Source organism: Pempheris klunzingeri, chromosome 7, assembly GCF_042242105.1.
Source record: "Pempheris klunzingeri isolate RE-2024b chromosome 7, fPemKlu1.hap1, whole genome shotgun sequence".
In the NCBI taxonomy this organism is placed as follows: domain Eukaryota; kingdom Metazoa; phylum Chordata; class Actinopteri; order Acropomatiformes; family Pempheridae; genus Pempheris; species Pempheris klunzingeri.
The window spans coordinates 27,494,334-27,507,914 of NC_092018.1; the positions used below are offsets into that span (position 1 = coordinate 27,494,334).

Sequence of the window (13,581 nt, forward strand, 5' to 3'; positions counted from 1 at the left end):
TAACTTTCTATACAGATCAGCAACACAGTAATAAAAAAATGGCACAGAGACATTTCTGTGCGGCACACCAAGCCATTCCACTCATTCATATGCCATGGGGATATTTCTCAGGGTGGGCTATGTATAAAATTAGATTGGTGTCAGCTGAATATAAACGATGGCTATTTATAAAAAGGAGGCTGTTACTGAGACAATGTTCTCAGCATGTCCAAACTACAGACTCCAGACTCCGCTGGTAATGTGCGTAAAGCTGTTAAAACCGCGTCCCCAGGGGCCCCAACTCGAGTATGTAGAAAATCGAACGGAAGAGGGGGAATGTTGGATAGGGTTAAAGCCTGGAAGTCACAGTGGGGTCGAGGCGCACACACACTCACACACACACACACACACACAAAAAATCAGGTTGGGTCTCGGGAACCTTTTAATACCCATCTCCGCCCCCGTTTGAAGCGTCAGAGCACCAGCTCTCCAGGGGCTCCCCAGCACAGAGCCAGTCCACACGCTCCTCCAAACTTTACGCACGGATGTACTCCTGTGGAAGCGTTTTACGCTGGATTTTGATGCGTTTCAGCTGAGCCGCATTGTTCCAAATATCCTCTCTACCGACTGGAAGCAGTCCCAGATTTTGAATTCCTTTGAAAACTAAACTTTTGAAAACTTTCTACTACTTTTCCTTTTTATGTGATACTCCTCATTACAGCAGACAGATGCAGTGAATGTTAAAAAGAAAATGACCGCTTTCTTATCAAAGTGCCTGGTTTTGGCGCTGTGTATCGGCGCGCACAAGCTCTTGGCAGCGCCCCGCGCTGAGGAGGATGATGGATCCGGTGACAGCGCCTCGACCCTGGCCTTTGTGTTCGATGTTACCGGCTCCATGTACGACGATCTGAAACAGGTGATAGAAGGCGCCTCGAGGATTCTGGAGAAGACCCTCAACAGGAGGACCAGACCCATCAAAAACTTTGTCCTGGTCCCGTTCCATGATCCAGGTACTTCTTCTCCAAACACACTCTGTTCTTTGAGTAACAGCACAATAGGGACATTCTCTTTGAATGTGATAGACCTGAATTTTAGACTGTTTGTGAAGTAATGAATTCAATTAAGATTTTTTTTTGTGCAGCATTTAACAATTCAGAAGTGTTGGCAGGTCCAGGCACAGTAGCCTAAAGCCTTGTTTCCCAAATATTACATCATGACATTACTGCACTTTACATTCCCCTTGATTTGACAGTTTCCTGTAGCTGTCTTTTACAGTCTGCTCCATGTAGTTTTACATGAGAGGATCACAGCAGACAACATGTGCTGCAGGTTCTGGGCTGTTCCATGGAGCAGCTCAGTGAAGTCAAACTGATGCAAGATATCAAGCAGGTATATGTGAGTTTCTAGAGTGAGGAGTCTGTGGGACAGTAGGGCTCCTCACCCTCACCCCTCCCACCCGCATCTGTCCCCCTGCATAAAGCCACAGTTTGAAAATAAGAGTGCTCTAATGGGGGAGGGTGTTTGAGCACTGATGAGAAGCATATGCTGTCTGCTTGTGTGTAATTACCCCAATCACCCCACCCCACCCCCCCTTTACCCCACCCCACCCCTCCCTCTCCTCCATCCAAGCCTCCGGAAAAACCCTCAAAGCCCCCAGTTTAGCCAGCCGGGGGGGCAGGGCAGGGCAGACGGCACTAACGCCACACATTTTGTCTGAGTTTAATGTGCCCTGCCCTTGGGGACCTTGTAAACTTCCAAGATTGCAAAGAAGCCGAGGTGGCTGACAAAGAGGCGTGACAGCGCTGTCAGTGTTTTACAGTCGCTCATGAGGAGGAGACAAGTTCTTGAAAGGCTCCACTGTTGGAAAATAGATTGAGAACAAGTCAGAAATGTCATCAGCTTGACACATGTCTGCAAGCTCCGTGTCATTAGTCTCACAATGATACTTCAAAATGGTGTGTGTTTGGAATAACAAGCACACACACACACACACACACACACAGGAGTAATGAGGCTCCACCCTACCTGATGAGGGTCTTCTCTGTAATGACTGTAATGAAAAGCTTGTGTTTATGGGTAGCAGTGTTCTATGGCAAAAACAAAGCGTCTATGTGAATTGGTTAATGTTGTGTGTTCCATTGATTGGCCCCAGAAGGCATCACAGAAAGCGTCGGGCCCCTGACAGGCTCTTATCCATCATGCTGGAGTCTGCTGCTGCTGCTGCTCGAGACCCAAGGAAGTCGCCCAGTAGAAAATGCTGACAACAGCTGCAGAAAATTATTATTCTATTGTCAGACAAACTTTAGCCACATTGTAGCAATTTGTGTAAAGCAAAACCTGAACATTGCAATTTTGTCAGCGCACCAATCTAGCCCCCCTGGTGTGTGTGTGTGTGTGTGTGTGTGTGTGTGTGTGTGTGTGTGTGTGTGTGTGTGTGTGTGTGTGTGTGATTGATATTCATGTCTTGCACAAAAGCTACAGGGCATCACTCTGGTCCTGATAAATTAGTCTGCGGCTTATTTGGGATTTTGATGCTGTTCACAGAGGCTGCAGTGCGAAGAGGGAACAACCGAGCCCTTTGTTCTGATGTAGTTGTTTTGGTTAGTTGGAAGAAAAATACAGACAAGTGAAAATTTCAGAATATTTTTAGGCTCATGCTGTTGTGTAACAACCAGAGAATCTCTTATTACAAGCTGACTCGATTTGACTTTATTTCATTTAAAAGTCTCCTTTTGGGACCTTTGATTATGATTATACATTTCTTACCTCCCAGATATCGGCCCCGTTTCCATAACCACAGACCCAAAGAAGTTCCAGCAGGATCTGCAAGAGCTGTTTGTCCAGGTGGGAACAAGAACACGTGTAATGATTATTCTATAGGACTGGAACCACTGCCTTCACTTAGAGTGAGCTTATGTACTTTTACCAAGCAGCAGCTCCTGTGGCAACAAAGGACACTGCTGTGATAATAGTGTAATGTAATGTAAGGTAACAGTATCACAATCAGAGAAAAATCAAGTCTGCAAATAGTCTCAAGGATATCGGTATCTGGTCTCAGGGCACCCGTAGGTGCATTGAGTAGAACAGCAGTGCATCGCTTTGCATTTGAATTCAAGCTTTCATCATTAGAAGGTACATTATTCTCATTTCTTCTTTCAAAAGGTACACTTGCCCCTCTCTATATCCAATTTAAAGCCAAACTATGACTGAGCTGTTCAAGTCTGAAATAAGATCTTTGGAGTTTATAACCTTCCCAGAGTATTTGATCATGTGTGATTTGGTCATGCAGGGCGGGGGCGACTGCCCTGAGATGAGTATAGGTGCCATAAAGAAAGCCTTGGAGGTTTCCCTGCCTGGATCTTTCATCTACGTTTTCACTGACGCCAGAGCCAAGGACTACCGCCTAAAAAGAGATGTTCTGCAGCTGGTGCAGCTCCGTCAATCACAGGTACACTCCTGGAAACTGTGCAGGGTTGGCATTTCACTAAGTGGGAAATATCAGTTTCATTCATTGCACACATGGTGGAGGTTCCTCCTTGACCAAGAAATGGCACCAAAAATGGTATAAAAACATGTATGCAAGCGTTTCATTATTCTTATTCAGATCATTATGGGAGAAAATGGTAAAATGTGAAGCTTTGAATACTTCTGACCCACAGAGATTTGAGTATCTTTGCATTTACCCCATGCTTGTCACAAAAGGAATACAATGGCATGCTGTGAAAGATCTACATTCCAATGAAGTTCCCCGATGCTCAGTTGAGCAGGGGGAAGTTTCTTCAGAGTTGCTCAGTCTCAGCCTCGACGTGAAGCATGACAATGAGCATTAGCGTCACTTTGGAGCCAACTGAAAGCGAGTCCGTGGAAAGCAAACACTGAACAGTAGTAATCCTCTTAACTCTCCTGCCCCCTTGGTTCCCAGGTGGTATTTGTGTTGACCGGGGACTGTGGGGACCGCTCTCAGCCTGGCTACAGGGCCTATGAGGAGATCGCTGCCACCTCCTCCGGACAGATCTTTCACCTGGACAAGCAGCAGGTCAACGAGGTGAGCGCACCACAGAGTACACAGCACTCTCACCAAATCCTTTTTAAACCTGCATATACATTCAGTCATAATGGAGAACAGCAGAGAAACAAACCCTATTTTATCCATTGATGTAATAATATTTTTTTTTTATTTAGTGTAATCAAATGATTCCAAAGCTGATATTAAACTTCCTGGTCATATGATACGGGCGAGTGACTCTCTTATATCGGAAGCAGCATGTAACAGAAGCCCTGTCTAAGAGGCCAAAGACAGCAGGGCTCACTTCCCAGGCAGACGTAAAAGAAGCCAGAGTTTCCTCTGGAAGAGACACTGGTATCCTGCGTGTCAACACAGGAGATGGCGGGGCAGCGCTGAGCTGGAGCCAAAAGCTCTGCACACTGGTGGCCCACTGAACCTATGAACTCTGAGTGTGTGTGTGTGTGTGTGTGTGTGTGGGTCTGTTTCCTGTCAACTCATGCTTGCATGTACCTAAACATACAATGCATGTGTGTGGGGCAGCTCGGTTCATTATCGCTCCGTAGCCCTGCCAGCTGTTTGAGGAGTACTTGAATGTCATTTTTGTGTTGCAGCATTTAGGAAATAGGAGACCAAATTCACTCCAGGGCCTCACACCTCAGCCCCCAGAGGGCTTTGTGCTAAATTAGCCTAAAGTATTTTGACATGTTCTTAGTGTACTGTTACATGTAAACATGTGCATGCTTATGAACACATTTTTCTTGGATCTGCATTGAGTTACTGTATGTCGTTTTTGGACCTGTGTGATTATAGCACTTGGGTGGCATGCTTTTACCAAATGAATGCAAATCCTTTAATCCTTAAAAACCTCAGAAGTACCACAAATCTAACCAAAATATTCCCTCTTAATAGCAGTTTAATAAAGTCCGGCCAAATCAAATATACAAAATCTTTTTGTGGTCTCCGGGGGGGGCCGGGTGGAGGGAAAACAGACTGCTTATTTTACTCTCTAATCCCAGGATATGATCTGTCATGGCTTCACTCCTTCCAACACAGCTGCCCAGTGGAGTTGGCTCCAAGTCTTCACACAACAGCTCATTGTCAGCTCTACTTATTGCCCTCTTTATGCTCTTTAATTTTCCACTGGTTATGATTAAGGAGAGGATCCGCTAACAAGAGCGTGAACAAGAAAGCCTCACTAATGTGCTATCAAACTTGGACCACGATCTGTGCTCCTCATGGTAATGATGCCATCCTTAGTCATCTGAAGCCTGAAGCGCTGATCAAAAATGAGGGCGATGATGTTTCAGCTTCCAAGTAAGAAACTAACGAAGCATGTAATGAAGATACGGTTTTGCAGGATATGATGCAGCCAGTTGTGTTTCTACCAAGCGAGCTGCGCAAACGCTCATCTCAAGTGCCTTGAAGAGCATTGCGCTTGTGGTTTCCTCATTACGTGGTAGTGAGTTAAGGGGCTGCTAATGGTTGTCAGACATAAAATGCAACCCAGGCAACATTTATCCTCCGTCGTCTTCCTGAGTGGGCTTAACAAAGGCACCATCTATGGTGTAGCTGCCTCTCTCAGGCAAGCGCGAAGGCAGGCAAAGCCTCAGCAGGTGTGTCTTAACTCCCACTGAGAAGGAGCAGGGGCTCCATCTGGGACTGATTCGCTCTAATAACCTTGATTTGTAGCGGGACATCTTCCTGCAAATGTTGGCCGTCGTGGTGTTTAAACCTGCGTAAGGACTGAGCTGACCCCTGCCCACTGGGAGGTCTGGAGACAAGCCGTTGTGCTTAACCACAACATGGCCATGCATTTTTAAATTTTTTGTTTTTGTAGGTAATGTACCTGGACGTGTGCAGGGAATACAGCATCATCCCAGCCACAGCTAGCCCTTCTTCTCTGGCCCATCTGTCACGCGTCTATGAATAGCAGAGGGGGGTCCTTCCTGTAACTGCCCTGTAAGCCCGTTCAACTGAGACACGCCAGATGAGGTTTCACAGGACTTAAGATCCTCTGCATTCTCAGTGGTTGAGATAGGGAGTGGCTGCAGAACTCAGTGGGCTCCTCCAGGCCTACCATGGCCCCGGACAGCAGGCCGCCCCATCTCTGCACTCCACTTCCTTTTATCTGAGGTCAGAGTAATGCCCGCTCCTTTCTGCTCTCTTGCACACGAAGTAGACACTGTCCTGGGGCAGATGTAGGTCACTTCTTAGCAGTTTCCTGCCCTGCTGGTGATGGCTGCACATGTGGCAGACAGTACAGCTGTTTCCAGTTGTAAAACGGCGAGAGGAACCAGCTGCTGTCAGCACCCACTGGACTTGATAGACAAAAAGCGGAGGCCTGATAATTAAATTATCAAAGGCTTTCCTTGTTGAAGTTTTTGCTCCTTTTCGTAAATGTCTTACAATGTGTTGCCGTTGGCTCCATCTGCAAGGGCTCACTGAAGAAATGTTTTCAGTTTATTTCATTACAGACGCAGCTCAGCCATAATGCCTCTCCATATGAGGTCAAAACAAATACTAGACAGCAGTTGCTTGTTAAACATTTGGAAGATGGATGACGTTTGGTCCACTGTGGCCACTGAAATGCGACTCTGCGAAATATCAATGGGGTTTTTCTGCTTCTGTTTTCATTTTAGACGAAACAAAAGGAAAACTGTACTTTGACTCAATACCATGATAATGATTATACTGAGGCAGTCAAGCACCTGTCAAAACAGAAATTCTATATTGTCAGATATTTCTGTGGAGAGCCACTGAGGGACATTATAGTCTAAGTACGGATTGCTTTTGCTATTAAATATAATCAAACTGTCCACCATTATGTCAGACTTTGGGTAATCTTTGCTCTGAGTGGTGGGATGACTCATTGAAGAAGTGAGCCTCCTGCAATCCTAATGTGTCACCGTCTGACCTCATCTGGCTTCTTAGGCTTAACCGATTCAACAGAAAAGTGGGAAACAGCCAGCCGTTTCTGTCCATAAGTGATCCTGCGTATTAGTGAGGTTGATACAGTGGAATATACAGTGTGAGTGTATTTCTAAAACAAAGGCACATCCCCCCACATCTACTGCTGCTTTCTATTCTGAGGAACCGGCCTTATGATTCATGAAAGCAGTGTTGTGAGGGGGGGGGGGGGCTGCTGCTGCCTGACAGGCTTCCACTGTGAGAGACACTCTTCTGGGAATACATGCCTGAGAGTGCAGAAAACTGTATGTTATCAGTTTGACAGTTGAGCTGTTTCACTTTTCCTTTGTTTAGGCAAAATCTCTCTGAGGAATACTTGTGCGATGAAAGAGTGGGCTGAAGACAAAGAGCAGCCTGCCGCTCGGGCGGGGAAGTGGTTGGTGGGATGGGGGGGCTTTGAGGGAAAGGCCACGGCAGTGTCCTTCCTGTCCTCATCCTGTCTGTCTCAGCTGAGAGGGGATCCCTGACAGTTTGCGTTTTGATGGGTCCCAGCCTCACCCACCAACGAGCGTGCCTCCTCCAGCCCGACACTGACACACTCCAGTCTGTTACGGTTTGGTGACGGCGATTTTCTCCCCCTGCCAGGTTTTAAAGTGGGTAGAGGAGACAGTTCAGGCCATGAAGGTCCACCTGCTTTCCTCCAACCATGACAGTGCCCAGGAGAACAAGTGGGAAGTGCCCTTTGACCCCAGCCTTCGGGAGGTCACCGTGTCGCTCAGTGGACCAGCACCACAGATCGAGCTCAGCGATCCTTTTGGTAGACAACACATTCATTCTGTTTTCTTACCTGCGATGTTGATGAGCAATATTTTTCTGTGCCACCAAACATGAGAAGACATATTTATTGAGGAGTTACTGTTCTTGTGTTGTTCTTCCAGGCCGTGTGGTCGGGGTAGAGCAGGGCCTTAAAGAGCTGTTGAACATTCCCAACTCTGCTCGGGTCGTCAACTTGAAGTTTCCCAGACCCGGGGCTTGGAAACTGAAGGTGCTGCTCTGGTGAATAATAATACGTTCCTCTGACTATTTTATGACAGTCAGCTAATTGAATACTATTGCTTTGGTTCTAAAGGTGAGCTGCAGTGGGCGCCACACTCTGAGAGTCACAGGAGTCAGCAATCTAGACTTCCGGGCCGGCTTTTCCAGCGTGCCTGTTTCAGAGTTTAACCACACCAGAGAGAGACCAATAAAAGGTGCTGGACATGTGTCTGTCAGCTTCTTCACTGTTATTTGACTGAGAACACGTGCAGAGGATAACTTCATGATGAGCGCTCTTTTGTCTCTCAGGACTTCCAGCACATGTCTTGCTGAAATGCACAGGCCTGAAGCCTCCAGGTCAGCTGAGCCACGTGGAACTCGTGTCCGGCTCCGGCCGCTCCTTACGCACGATCCCCGTGCCTGTGCCCCCTGACCTCGGCCAACAAGGACTGTGGAGTCTCCCGGAGTTCCGCACACCCTCCCAGAGCTTCTTCATCAAGGTGACGGGCAAAGACGAGGAGGGCTACCGCTTCCAGAGGCTGTCCAGCGTCTCCTACACCAACATTGTTCCAGGCAAGACAACCCCCCCCCTGCAGACATGCATCACCAAAGCCACTCCGCAGTGTCTCTCACACCTCATCAATCTCTCCGCTGACCTTTAACCTTTGCTTCCTCCCTTGTGCAGATCCCCCAGTTGTGAGCATGCCTGATGTGCTGAAGGGCTTCTACATGCAGCCTGCTGTGATTAGCTGCTCGGTGGAGAGTGACATTCCCTACAGGATAAGATTTACCAGAAATGGGATTACACTAGGAGGGGAAAAGTTCTTTCAGTGAGTCTTTCTTCTAGTTGTTCGGCACTGTAACATTTGGCTCGCTTCCCTTTTCCCTCTTCAAGATGCTGCAGCTTCATGCGCCCATTAACCACAGCAAAAAACACTAATTAGGCCACTCACTAGTCTTACCAGTGAGCATGTCTGTAAAGTGTTAGTGCTGTCAGGAAACGGGTATACACTGTCAGTTTTGTGAACATTACATATTCGATTGTGTCATCTTGACAAATTAACAAAGCGCCTATCTCTCTGCTTTGAATTACATTCATGAAGTGAAGCTGATTTGTGGTGAAAAATATTCCTAGTCTGTGTGTGCCAGAGATACTAACTGAGGGTGACGTAAAATAGGATCTCGTTGCTATTGTCATACTCCAGCCAACGAACCAAGCGTGTCTTTGTATCAGGAATTCGGCCATAGCATCATGGGAGATTGCTCGTGTGTCTGCTGAGGACGAAGGCCTCTATGAGTGCATAGCGCAGAGCAGCGCAGGACAGGGACGTGCCTTAACACAGCTGACTGTTAGAGGTATGTCACACACACACACACACACACACACCTCCTCAGAGGTTTGGCCTGCATGCATCGCAGTCACAACAAGACTTTGAAATAAGTCCCAGCCATTTTTTTTATCTGTGATTTTAAAAAAAAAAAAAAAAAAGAAAGAAAAAACATCAACATGATACAAAGCTTGCCAGCACAAACATTTGTATTAAAGAGTGAACTATTTCTGCACTGTTTGTTCACCGCTGATAAGGCCAGTTTGATGTTGTGGTTGTGGTTCCACTAAAACAGAGCCCCCTCCGGTCCTGAAGCCCCCAGTGAATGTGACTTCCTCTGTGGGAGGCGTGGCTGTGCTGCTCTGCCAGGTGGAGGGCTCCATGCGCCACAACTTGACCTGGTACAGAGCGGGTCACGTGGTCAGGGCCCACGCCGGGAGGGTGAAGCTGCTGCTCGACTCGTCCCTGCAGATCAGGGGGGTGCAGACTCGGGATGCCGGGGAGTACCACTGTGTGGCCGCCAATGCCCACGGAGACAGCAGGATCTCCGTGTGGCTTCTCGTCCCAGGTACAGAAGGGCGATACCCCGCAGGTCAGCTGCTTAAACACTTAACACGCCGGCCGGGGCCTCACGGCTCCTCTCAGGCCCCCGTCATCTGTTTTCCATTATGAGCTCCTCGCAGTCAGATTGAGCCACTTCCTCGTCAGAAAATGTTTCTCATCAGCCTGAATGCATGTTAAAAAGTTTGCTCAGATATTTGTAATGCATTTCCAAAACAGGCAAATAAATGTTTTCCTCACTCGTCATGATGTCAGACACGGACTGCTGGTAATTGCATTGTAGCCCACATAATCAGCAGCTCACTGTTGTTAAACTTGTGATTGGGAAGTTATAAATGACATCATGCAGCAGTGGCAAGGCAGCGAGTCATCGTCAGTATTTTGTCTCTGTTTGACTCCAATTGTAGAGGCTCCTTCTGTGGTAGTTCACCCCCAGAGCCAGGCTTTCTCCCGAGGGGACGAGATCCGCCTCGTCTGCTCAGCGTCCGGCTCCCCCCCGCCCCAGCTCTTCTGGAGCCACGGAAACATGTTCCTCACTAATCGTCCGAGGTAAGGGAGCTCTCAGCCCACTCTACACCTCCTGCACAGAGGACTCAGAGAGTCATTTCATTCCACTTTAACTCCATGCGCGATTGCCACATCTTGTTGGTATCACTTGTAAAAATCTTGTTTCCAAACCACAAGTACTCTATATGTCTGCGCAAAATACATATTCGAAGAAAAGTTTCTCTCATGATACACAAGAATAGCAGCAAGGTTTAGAGATGAATTAACATCTGCACATGTAATCACAAAGAGTCAACAAGCATGAATTCTGTCCATTGTGTGATACAGGCTGAGTCTGAACCAACATGGAGTTCTGACAATTAGAGGGGCCCTCCCAGAGGATGCTGGGAACTACACATGTTTGGCAACCAATGAGGCTGGGACTGCCTCTCAGTCTGTGATTCTTACTTTTGCAGGTAAGTAAAGATATCAGTACTGGTGTCAGGTTGGGGATACCAATGATCCTTTCGACCTTTTTCCATCATTTTTAAATAAATAAGATGAAATCAATAATAATTTCTGTTGATTTTCAGATTTCAAATAAGGTGTTGCTGGCTATTCTTAAGAGCTTCCATTTCAATCTGTGCATGATATCAAGCTGGAGTTGTGCTCTGAGTAGAGCAAGCATTGGCTACATGCTGCCCTGCCTCACACAAACGGAGATTTCTCTCCTTGTTTTGTTTTGTGAGCGCCGACAGCTGTAGAACTGAAGTCTCAGTCGTCATGTCAGTTGGTGCTTGACAGAAAGCTCAGCACTGATGGACTGTGGCAGCCTCTTCCTGGGGCGTGCTGGTATTATACACACTTTTTGGCTCTGAATGTCATTTTTAACAACATTGATCTGTCAAGGCAGTGAGGCCCGTGTAAGATAGATCATCTCATCTTTTCAGCTCAGTGTCTGTCTGTTCCAAAAGCATCTCTGCTCTGACGGCACAAAAAGTGTGTGAAATGGAAGTTTTTATATTTATCTTTTGTGTGTGTTCTGCAGCCCCTGCAGCTTCAGGGCGACACTACATTACTATTATGTCTATATATAGAAGCACTACTATATATACATCCTGCTTTAAAATAAACATTCTCTAAGGATTCACAGTTGAACCACATCTTAAGCTTTACTTTTTCCCTCAGCTGTGCCTCAGATAACAGTGGCTCAGCAGACTGTACTTGTATCGGTTGGTGGTGATGCAACTCTGGAGTGTCAAGTCACAGGCGTTCCTCCTCCTCGTGTTCACTGGTTCAAAGGTAAATTAAGGTCAAAAATAGAATGTGCTTCAAAGTGACTGAGGAAATGTCCAGTAAGAGTCCAGTGGGCTTGCTTCATGTGTCTCCAGGTGAGCTCGAGGTGGGCTCTGCTCCTTTTGTTGAGCAGGATGTAGACCGCGGGACCCTGCACATTCGAGGGGTGCAGGAGGTGGACGCTGGTCAGTACAGCTGTGTGGCCAGCAGCTCTGCTGGAACGTCCGCTGGCACTGTCAGTCTGGAGGTTGGAGGTGAGACCACACTTCAGTCCTCCACATAAGGCTTATTTGTCTCTCATAATGTACACAAGGGAAAAAGAATCTCCTTTCTCCACAGCGAGCCCATTGTTCTCTGAGAAACCAGTTGACGTGACAGCGAACGTAGGGGAGAATATCACCCTCCCCTGCGCTGCCCGAGGTTTCCCACAGCCGACAGTGACCTGGCGCAGACCGGACAGCAGGCAGATTCTTACAAGGACAGACAGCCACAGTAGAACAATGCAACTGGAGAACAACCATCTTCTAATCCAGAGTGAGTTATCCGTGAAACACTATCGGAGCAGAGAGCTTTGCTCTGCAGAGCAGGCTAATACAGCTTCATGGCTGCCTTGCACTGACAGGCACGACTGAGTGATTATATATAGAAGAGGTGCAGCCTTTCATATCAAATTCAGCAAACAGAGGGGGCATTAGAGTGTAAAACTGAAGTGGTGTTTTTTTTTTTTTAATGGGGTTTTTCCAATTGTATTGAACATTATATATTAATAAAATGGTCAAGTCTTGGCAACAAATACAGTAAGACCGTCAAATGAACAGGCAAGTAAATCAGTTAAAACAGAGGTGATTATACAGATGATGCAGTAATTACACAGAAAGCTTGAGACAGCCAGTTTTTGGCTTTATTCATCATTATGTCTAAAAAAGTTCCTTCATAAATTATATAAACCTCCGCCGCTTTCCTTTAGTAATGTATGTTAGTTTTTCCATAGCAACACATGATGCCAGATACTTAATATATCGATTCATACTTTTTGTTCACATTTTTCTTTCCTTTAGCCTGGTAAGAGACACGAGTCTATTAGTGCTCGTTCATTTTTCTTGGTAATAATATCACTTGGATAAATTCCCAGGATGCACTGGCTAACCAGGTCAACCCCCTTCCAAAAAACGTTTGAACGCATTACATCCCCATAATCTATGGACCTGTCCCTTAGCAACAGCGTGCTCCACTGTAACGCCTTCCAGTGTTGAGAGAGGTGGCTCAGTAAGTGAGTCGTTTTGACATACAGTGGCAAAATGTCTTCTTTGTAAAACCTTAGAGAGGTTTCTTCAAGGAATATCATACTATTCATGTTGTTCAGGAAATAACATTGAATAGATCTATTATCCTGTTTAATCCCTTGTTTCTCCATCATCACCTTTTCTTCCAGGTATATACATTTGCTGTTGCCTCATATAGGTGTGATATTTTGGGGCCTCATTCCACATGTAAAGTATTAGCATTTTTCTTCTTTGGCTCAGAAGATTAAAGGTAGCTGCTAACCCTTGAGATGAGCATATCTCAGTCTTGACCCAGGCAGGCTCATAAATCTTTTAAAACAAAGCTGTAGACGGCTCTCAAAAGTATCCATGCTGCTGAAAGCACTTCCTCTGGTCTGTGAAAGACACAAGAAAGCGCCACATCACATTAATGCCGTGAGTCATTTGTCCATTTATTTCTCCTCCATTTTGAGATTATATTCCCATCAGGATAAGGAGAATTTAAATAGTTAACTCTGGAGGTCTTTCAGGCTGCAGCATGACTAATGTTGTCCACTGAAGGTGGTCCTTTGTGCTCCTGAGACTAAATGTTTACAGTGTGTGTAATATTATATTGGGACATATTTACATGGGCTGCTTCTGTCACTGTTTCCATTTGTGGCTGCTGTCTGACCTAATTAGCACAATCTGTTGCAGATGGCTTTGTGTTTTATCTGCCATT

At 46.3% G+C, this 13,581-nt stretch overlaps 1 protein-coding gene across 1 annotated transcript in view; it reads left to right on the forward strand.

The window, feature by feature from the left end:
* Window positions 1–730: 730 nt before the first annotated feature.
* hmcn2 (hemicentin 2) overlaps window positions 731–13,581 on the forward strand; it is a 45,988-nt gene continuing 33,137 nt past the window's right edge. Inside the window, exons 1-16 of the mRNA XM_070833515.1 lie at window positions 731–989; window positions 2,753–2,823; window positions 3,269–3,427; window positions 3,902–4,024; window positions 7,538–7,709; window positions 7,831–7,937; window positions 8,022–8,142; window positions 8,237–8,500; window positions 8,613–8,757; window positions 9,162–9,283; window positions 9,551–9,823; window positions 10,224–10,365; window positions 10,651–10,778; window positions 11,491–11,604; window positions 11,694–11,852; window positions 11,938–12,132. Of these exons, the coding sequence (XP_070689616.1) occupies window positions 731–989; window positions 2,753–2,823; window positions 3,269–3,427; window positions 3,902–4,024; window positions 7,538–7,709; window positions 7,831–7,937; window positions 8,022–8,142; window positions 8,237–8,500; window positions 8,613–8,757; window positions 9,162–9,283; window positions 9,551–9,823; window positions 10,224–10,365; window positions 10,651–10,778; window positions 11,491–11,604; window positions 11,694–11,852; window positions 11,938–12,132 (2,554 nt within the window). The remainder of the gene's footprint in view (window positions 990–2,752; window positions 2,824–3,268; window positions 3,428–3,901; window positions 4,025–7,537; window positions 7,710–7,830; window positions 7,938–8,021; window positions 8,143–8,236; window positions 8,501–8,612; window positions 8,758–9,161; window positions 9,284–9,550; window positions 9,824–10,223; window positions 10,366–10,650; window positions 10,779–11,490; window positions 11,605–11,693; window positions 11,853–11,937; window positions 12,133–13,581) is intronic.